The 8,311-nt window shown below is 40.0% G+C and overlaps 1 protein-coding gene across 4 annotated transcripts; it reads left to right on the top strand.

Moving 5' to 3' along the window:
- Nucleotides 1-360: 360 nt before the first annotated feature.
- Nucleotides 361-7,611, top strand: telo2 (TEL2, telomere maintenance 2, homolog (S. cerevisiae)). Of its 4 annotated transcripts, none has more exons than XM_068583255.1 (22): nt 361-411; nt 651-695; nt 987-1,358; nt 1,441-1,718; nt 1,849-1,917; nt 2,366-2,513; nt 2,623-2,725; nt 2,802-2,870; nt 2,960-3,101; nt 3,267-3,403; nt 3,487-3,572; nt 4,109-4,207; nt 4,288-4,376; nt 4,467-4,558; nt 4,774-4,890; nt 5,009-5,080; nt 5,188-5,358; nt 5,442-5,533; nt 5,634-5,733; nt 5,981-6,045; nt 6,284-6,399; nt 7,048-7,611. In XM_068583255.1, exons 3-22 carry the CDS (start codon nt 1,018-1,020, stop codon nt 7,167-7,169), a joined length of 2,508 nt encoding a protein of 835 aa, XP_068439356.1. In that variant the 5' UTR covers nt 361-411; nt 651-695; nt 987-1,017; the 3' UTR covers nt 7,170-7,611. The 4 variants fall into 4 exon arrangements, with proteins under 4 accessions (XP_068439356.1, XP_068439357.1, XP_068439355.1 ...); XM_068583254.1 differs by having other exon boundaries at nt 371-556; XM_068583256.1 differs by lacking the exon at nt 651-695 and having other exon boundaries at nt 362-411.
- Nucleotides 7,612-8,311: the final 700 nt, after the last annotated feature.

The following is an 8,311-nucleotide window of genomic DNA, read 5'->3' as shown; positions in this document are numbered from 1 at the left end:
TCTGTTTCTCATCAGCAGCAGTTTATACATGGTTTACAATGCAAATTTATTAAGCCAGCGTAGCATAATCAAAAATAAAAAGTGTTGTTTTACTCGACTCATATGACTGTTATGAAAAGCTATATGTCTGATGTAAAAATCCCCTTTATCTTTACCCCAGTAATCAGTCCATAATAAAACATGGACATTTCTTAATTGAGTAGTTCGCCGAGGAGTTCATTGTTATATAACGTGATAAACTGATAAAACATAACGAGCATTCAGATTTGTTTCCAAAACCATTGGCTTCTTGAATGACTCGCCTGTTGGATCCCGGAACCTTTCCTCTCCTTCTGGCTCAACACGAACGTATTTTGACGGAGCACACGGAGAGCGAGGCGAAGCGCCGCGGCGGGATGTTCATGTTAAAACGTTAGCTAACTACAGTAGGAACAAAAAACACCACCTCGAAAAAAATGTTTTGATATAACAGTGACTATATGTCACGTCCGCATTTATTTTTGTTTTGTTTAATAAAAATGTCCAGATGCGTATGAGTTTGGGCAGGCTAACAGTTGTGGGTTAGCTAACTCTCTTGTGTTCACTTAATTGTTTTCACAGAAACTAAAGGTACAATAGCTTTATGTGTGTTTTTCCATTTTCATGAACAGATGCTGTATTTTGAAGCCTTAACTAACGTTCAAAAAGCTACTGAGGTAACATTAAAATGAGGGTTCATCTAAAAACAATAAACTAGGTTAATTATTCCTAATGTGAGTAAAGTAAGTGTGCTATTGTGATACAACATGTAGCTAAATCCTTAATTTTTAATAAAAATTGTGAAATGCACTTTATTATTATATGTTATTATATTATTTATATGTACAGACTTTTTTCATGAACGTTGCTGTGTGTTAGTTTCTGTGTAGAGATGGATACATACTTAGTATAAACTGTTCTCAGTTATCTCACTGTTAGATTTAATGCTGTTTAATGTCTTCCTTTAGAAAGTAAAACAAGGAAGTTACCATTTCCAAGATGGAGTCCCTTACACCAAATACTGAGGCTCGCCTGGCGGTGGCCCAGTGTTTCCGGACCCTCTCTACATCCACAGACAACAAAGACATTGTCAGCGCCCTTCAGACACTTCACTTCTACCTGGATGAAGGACCAGAGAGTAGAACCACCTCAGTTCAGCGGGCAGAGTTCAGGCGAGCTCACTTCACCCGTGCCCTTCAGTTTCTTGTCCACAACATCAAGGCGGACTGGTTGGCTGGCCTCACAGGCGCCCAGCAAACAGAGTTATGGGATGGCTTGTTCCTCAAAGGCCCTCCAGAGCAGGCGTTGCTGGTGCTGATGGACGGAATAGGAGAGCTAAGGTGGGTGGTGTTGGATAGAGGATGCGAGGCCAGTTTGTGTCATCTATTCTATAATTACTCTGTTATTATATTCCTACCGCAGAGCCAGCATACATCTGGATCACTTTGTCAGCATCACTGAGAAGTTCCTTCAGAGTGGTCGACTCGCTGACCTGCTGTGGTCCTACTGTCTGGAGACCGGCCCCTCTGATTCCCCCCAGCTCCGAGAGACTCTGCTCGGACGTATTGTGGCGCTGCCGGATCTCACCGCCAACAGATTACATCCAAAAAACAAGCCTCTTTTTCTTCCTCAGCAGTACTACCCACTGCTGGCCACAGAGATGCTCACTGCCCTGGAGTGGACCTGTCAAGCACTCAAAGGCGAGGAAACATCTTTTAAAACAGTTTGCAACCATTTCAAATTATTGTAATATTGTCAGATATTTACTGTTTTAGTATCAAAAAGATAATTTCTCATCTCGTCTATTTGTCTGATTTGTATATTTAACAGATGGCACAGACTGCTCTTTGACTTTTGTGGCTCAGACACTTGGAAAAGTCTGTATCCAGGGCCATAGTGGTGAGTAGTGAAAACTTAACAAACACCTATCAAACACTTAGTTTTCTAACTGGTGAAACCATACTTAATTATTACCAACAAGTCCAATTATTAATTCACATTCAAGCAAAACTTTTCTTATATTATTCATTGATTAGAAATGAATTGCCATTTTGTCAGTCAGTTACAGGTAAATGATTCTCAAATGTTGTTGTTTTGATCTGTTTTACATCACAATATATTTAATATTGTTTGTAGTAGATGTTACTTTGAACTCTGGGAAATTATGGTTTTCATTGGATTAGTAAATGGAATAAATAAGTATAGCAGGTGTAGTTTAAAATAAAGTTAAAGAAATGAGATGCTTTGAATTGCTCTCAACAATCTTGATTAGGTGTGATTATTGCAGGGTCCGTAGGGACAGTGATCATTTTGATCCTCCTTTGACATTTATATTTTCCATCTATAGGTTTGGTGCTGGCAGTGATGGCTCCGCGGCTTTCTGTGTGCACACGCTCAGACATGGTGTGGCAGAGGGTTTGCTGGAAGCTATTGGAGAACGTTCCACAGCGATGGATGGAGAGTGTGCTCACCGGGCTGGTGCAGGCCGTCAGCGGGTAAGGCGGAGACGGGAACAATCATTTAAACAGCTAGCAGTTTATATGGCCACTAGCCATCGGTTCTCTATCTGCTTTTCATAACACCAGAGTCTCACCTCTTTTTCAGACCTGATGCCTTGGGCAGAATCATTGGGAATCTAGTGTTAACAAACAAAAAGGCCCAGTTTGTCATCACTCATAAATTGCTGCTACTGCAGTACAAGTATGAGGTAAGAAGATACCTTGCGGCCTGACAGTAAACCATATAATTGTATAAATGTATATAGCATGTGTTCTTCTTCCCAGACTCAGGTCTTGAGAATTGTCCTGGGTTATTTAGCAGCAGACAGAGAACGAAGGCCACTGCTCATCCAGGTGAGTGTATTTGGATGTTCAGCAGCTCAACAGTATTATATATACTGTATATATTGATGATTTTGACGTCTGTGTCTGTGTCTTGTCAGGCGTTACGGTCTGTCTTAGAGACCTGGTCTAACCCCAGTGCAGTGAAGCACACACCTCTCGAGCAGCAGCTGTATGTCAGCAAGGCCTTACTGCTGAGTGTTAGTTTGCTGAAAGACGCTGAGCTGCAGGAGCTACGCTCAGGTACAAATAACAGTGTTTGACGCCTCAATTCACTCTATGAAACCAACAGTTCAAATAGAAGTGACCACAGCCTTTGTATCACACACTCTCTGTATAATATGCTCATATTTAGGGTTATTACAGTCGCTTGTAGCTCTCCTCTCTCTGTTGTGCCTCCGCTCTTAGAGTTACTTCAGTGTATGCTGGGCGGCATGCAGAGCCATCTAGACAGCAGTGTGGTGCGTATCAGGCGGATGGGCATGGTGGTGGGAGAGTGCTTGAGCTCTCGTATGGATCTCAATAAAACCAAGCTCAAGTTTGAGGTAAATTCAGTGTGCAAATTGCAAAGTGCAACGCTAGTGAGCCTCATTGGCTGCGTCTGAGTTGGTATTGTGTTGTGTTGTAGTATGATCAAGACGAGGAAACTCAGGAGCTGCTTTCTCTGATGACTCCTATTACTGGGGACGAACTAGAGGCTGAGCATGTGAACCGGTGAGTGTCTTTACATCTCTGTAACGGTTACGTCAAGATTCGTGAGGTTGGCCTGTTTATATTTATTTATATATTTATATTTGCGAGCTGATGAAAACGAAAAGTCCACTCTCATTCATGGTCCCCATCGGATAATACACTTAAATGGTCTGCGCTCACATTTAGGATTCTAGAAAGTATTGTTGTAATATCAACAAAAAAAAAGAAAACATCTCGTATCTTTGAATTCTGAGACACAGTTCTGAACTACCAAGCATTACTATCCATATTTCCATAGGTTTTGGACAATAAACACAGCAAAAAAAAATTAGGACTAGATTTCTTTTACTGATATTTTTATGGTAAATTGTAAGAATATGTCTGTTTAATAGGAACTATGAGCTTTCTGTTTTATAGCGTTTTAAGGGACACACTGTATATGATCTTGGCAGCCAATATTACAATGTCTTGGCGACTATGTTTAAACAATGGGCTGAGTCCCATAAAACTTCATTGCAACATATATTTGTATTAAAGATAATGTCTGTCATCTGCAGAGTTGACACTCTTCAAGAGACCAGTGAAACAACTCCATCTACTCAGAATATATCATCTCAAAATAAGTCAAAAACTGCCCCTGACTCTGACCTGGACAGGTATGTATTGTTAGCTCTTCTCTGTTGTATAAACGTATTTGTAAGTGTTTTGTTAACTTTCAAATCTTTCATTTGTGCAGCGACGATGAGCTCACTCCGTACGATATGTCTGGCGATCAGGAAATAAGTAAAGCTTCCCCACCCCGCTACCTACGAGACTGCTTGGAAAGTATGGCTGCCTGCTTACGTACCACTTCCTATTTAAATGCTGCGCTGCTAGCTCCAGCACTAATATTTTTTTATCTCATGACCCAACCAGCCTTAATTTCCTCTGAGGACCCGCTGCGTGTGGAGCTCAGTTTGAGAGTTGCTGAGGGTTTGGTGAGGAAGAACGTCTTTGCAACCAGAGAGGTATGACAGTAACGCACAACAGAAATGTTCAGTGCCTCAGATTGTTTATTTCTAAAATTACACTTCAAATTACAAAATGTTCTGGTCCATTTATTATAAAACTGATAGTGACAGAGGGTGTACCTTACTTTACTGTTGTTGCACAGCGGTTTGTGTTCCTTTCAGATCACTTTAAACACTACAGTTCACGTTTGTTTGTGTGTTTGTTTGTTCAGATCAGTGTCCAGCTGACCAAAGTGCTTCTTCACATGGAGGATAAATACAGCATTAAGGGCTTCCCGAGTCTCAGACAGGCGACCATGGTGGCGGTCATTGTCACAGACTGTATCTCTGTATGATCATCACCTTAGTTTCTACAAATCAAAATGTATCAACATTACCACACAGCTTTATCACCATTTTTAAGCATTTAGTATCTCATTAAATTGTCTCTCTTGCTTTCCACGATAGGTGACTCAGTTTTTGACCACAGAGTTTTACTCCTTGAACTACAGTCTTCGCCAGCGGCTCGATATCTTGGAGGTGAAGACAACAGTTTCTTCACTTTTATTATCGGCTTCACTAAATATACCTTGTGATTGATGTAAACTCTTTTTCAGTGTAATCATGAGGCTGCTCTTGTTTTTTAGGTCCTTACTCTCGCAGCGCAGGAGCTCTCAAAGCCGATCACTGAAAAGAAAAACCCTTCTGTGGGTATTGCTGCCAGCACGGATTTGACTCCGTACCCTGGTGACAATACCGTTCATTGGCGAGAAATAGTAGAGAAGCGGATTCAAAGCAAGACGAAACGCCTCAAGAAGGTAGCGACCCGTATTTTCATCTGCTTTTTCAGTTTTAGAGTGAAGAAAAAACTGATCTCCACTGTCATTTCCTTTGTGCATAGGGTGCCACACAGACTCCAGCTAAGGCCACCCCGAACCGTTATGCCCCTGTGGCTGGACACTTCTTTTTTCCTTTGCTCAGCAATTATGACAAGTAAGTAATGCTCTTCTATACAGATTTCAAAGCTCAACATTAACCGTTGTTGTTGTCCAATTGAACATTTTAAAACTGGAATGTAATTCCTTTCTGCTAGGCCTCAAGTCACTTTTGACCTGTTGGGTGGTGACCATCTCGTACTAGGCAGGTTGATCCACACCTTGGGCCTCTTCATGCATCTAGCAGTCAATGCACCGGTAATTTTCTCCTTCTCCATGCTGTGTGAGACATGATTTCAATGTAGAGTTTTTTTCTCCAAATTTTGCTGTGTACCATGATGCAATCATTCAATACATATCTTTTATTATAAAAGAGAAAATCAGTGATATGATTAATGGCGAGTAGAATAGTTTGGATGCTGTGGGGAAAATGATCCCAATGTCACATTAAGCAAATTTATTTTGAAACACAAGATGAGATTCCTATGACTTTTTGTTGTTGTAGATAGCTGCACAGATGGGCTGTGCTTTACTGGACTTTGTGTGGGCGGTGCGCTACCATGTTGACCAGTGAGTATGTTGATGAAATCCAAACTAAATGTGGTTTATTGGAATATTTCTGCTACTAAACAGGCTTAACAACAATCAGGTAACTGCATAGCCTCTTCTGAGCAACATGTTTTTTTTAAATATGGATATTGGAGAATTAAAACCGTCAGATAAGGATACCTCTAGACCAAGAGTCTGTAAGGTTGGAGCAGACAGAATATTTTGTGATCTTATTTCTGTCCTAAATTCTGTCTGAAAGGATGGTGAGACGAGGCGTCCTCTTCGCTGTTTGCTCGGTGTTTCTGAGCATGCCCAGTGAAAACCTCCTGGTGAACCTCAGTGATCAGCTGTTTGAGACCAGAACTTGGCTGGCAGGTAAAAAAAACAACAACAAAAAGGGTTCCTCTTCTTAAATCTTTAACCTCAATCTCAGTCCAATTTTCCCCCAAGAGGTGAAAGTCAGGCAAAGCGTTTGTTCCAGTTCTATTATTACCAGGCCACCTTTTCACACAGACAGTATGTATTGTATTTAGAACTTACACATTATTTAAGCAATACATTGTTCAAGTGTTGCTAACAATAGATTAACGATAAAACACGTGATTCTCGTAAATGCGCGATGTCCGATCTGCAGCTGCATAATGTAATTCTGTCAGGGATGTCCCGTCAGTGACACACATTCATGCGCACACACACATGCACAGCTGGACTGAGCATTTCTGGGAAACAGATGAGTAACAAGGATGTCCTGTACTATGCATGACGTGACTGACACAGCAACAGTTGGATGTGTCTTTGTCCCTCTGAGGATCAAAGAAGTTTCACATTGCATTGAGCGACATAGAGCAGATTGCCAAAGGACACTGTTTCCTCCCATATAGGATTGTTAGTTGTGTAAGAAAAGGCCAGGATGACGTACATTTGATTGATTTTGCTTTTGTAATTATACTGAGAGATGGAGACTTCCGTGTCCCCACTGCTAAAGCTGCTTATAGTTATTATTTGTGTTGTTAATGTCCACAGATGTGGCTGAAGAAGACACTGATGCAGATTGCCGAAATCTGGCTATACAGAGTTTGGTACTGCTGGATAAGAGCCTCAAGAAACAGCTGCAAGGTCAACAAGCACTGAGCATGGAGTCATGATCCCAGCATCAACAATGAACGATGAAATACTGAATGTGTCTTCGATGTGGGCCGGTCCTCGCCTTACCTCTCGTCCTCAAAGAGCCAGGAGGATTGAGGTCGATGGAAGTGATGTTCCGGATATTTGCAGGCACATTTTCATATCCTGGAACACACAGTCCACCAGCGGAAAAGGAGGACACACGTCTTTGCACATGTTTGTGAATGTGTTTCTGCATAACTAAATCATGCACACACAAACAAAAAACACTGTATTGTTGGACATATTGTGTATCCTGTATGAACCGCATACAAATATTAATTGAATGCAGAACAGAACGCTGTTTTTGTCCATCAATTCAATGTAAGTTGTAAGGATATCCTTTTCAAAGTCTTTCCTGTTCTGGCACATCTCTGTGTGGTTGTTTGTTTGCAAAGGACATCCTGTCTTCACGTGCATGAAGGGATTCACAATAAATAAATAAATATAAATTATACTATATATATATATATATATATATATATATATATATATATATATATATATATATATGTACATACATACATGTTCATCTTTATGCTAACAAACAATGTAACATTTTGAAATACAAAGTTATTAGTTTTATTCGTAATGACCTTGATTTGACTACCATGGCATATTTCAAAGAAAGATCTGTGTTGATTTGCCCACCTTTTTGTGATTAATAGAGATTTTTAAAAATGGATTTCTTTCTGCTATCCCTCCCTGTTTTATTTGTATTTAAGTGGAGAAGGCTGAGAGTATAGGTCAGGACATAACAAGTATTGAATATAATATTATTTTGAGATTAACGAACATGAATACAAATTAGAAACAATTGTTTACATTCAAATTAAACGCACTTCTGCATCCAGATCAGCAACAAAATGATTTAAGAAAAAATGCATCTACATCTCAATAACAACAAGGAACGACATTACATCAAACCCAGCCAGCTGCGTGTAATCAGTTTTTTTGATGAAACTGAATGAATGTCAGTTTTTATTTAAAATAGTGAAGGATATTTCTTTAACTTTATCACAACAGCAGAATTTAATTTGAATACACCCACTTACTTCTCTGAATGTCAATAGTTAACTTGAACATCCTTGTAGATTAAACAGTGTGAGTTTCCTATTATTTA

Source organism: Clinocottus analis, unplaced genomic scaffold, assembly GCF_023055335.1.
Source record: "Clinocottus analis isolate CAN_PGR_092001 unplaced genomic scaffold, fCliAna1.0.p SCAF_19, whole genome shotgun sequence".
Lineage (NCBI taxonomy): Eukaryota > Metazoa > Chordata > Actinopteri > Perciformes > Cottidae > Clinocottus > Clinocottus analis.
This window is presented reverse-complemented; position numbering and strand designations above follow the sequence as displayed.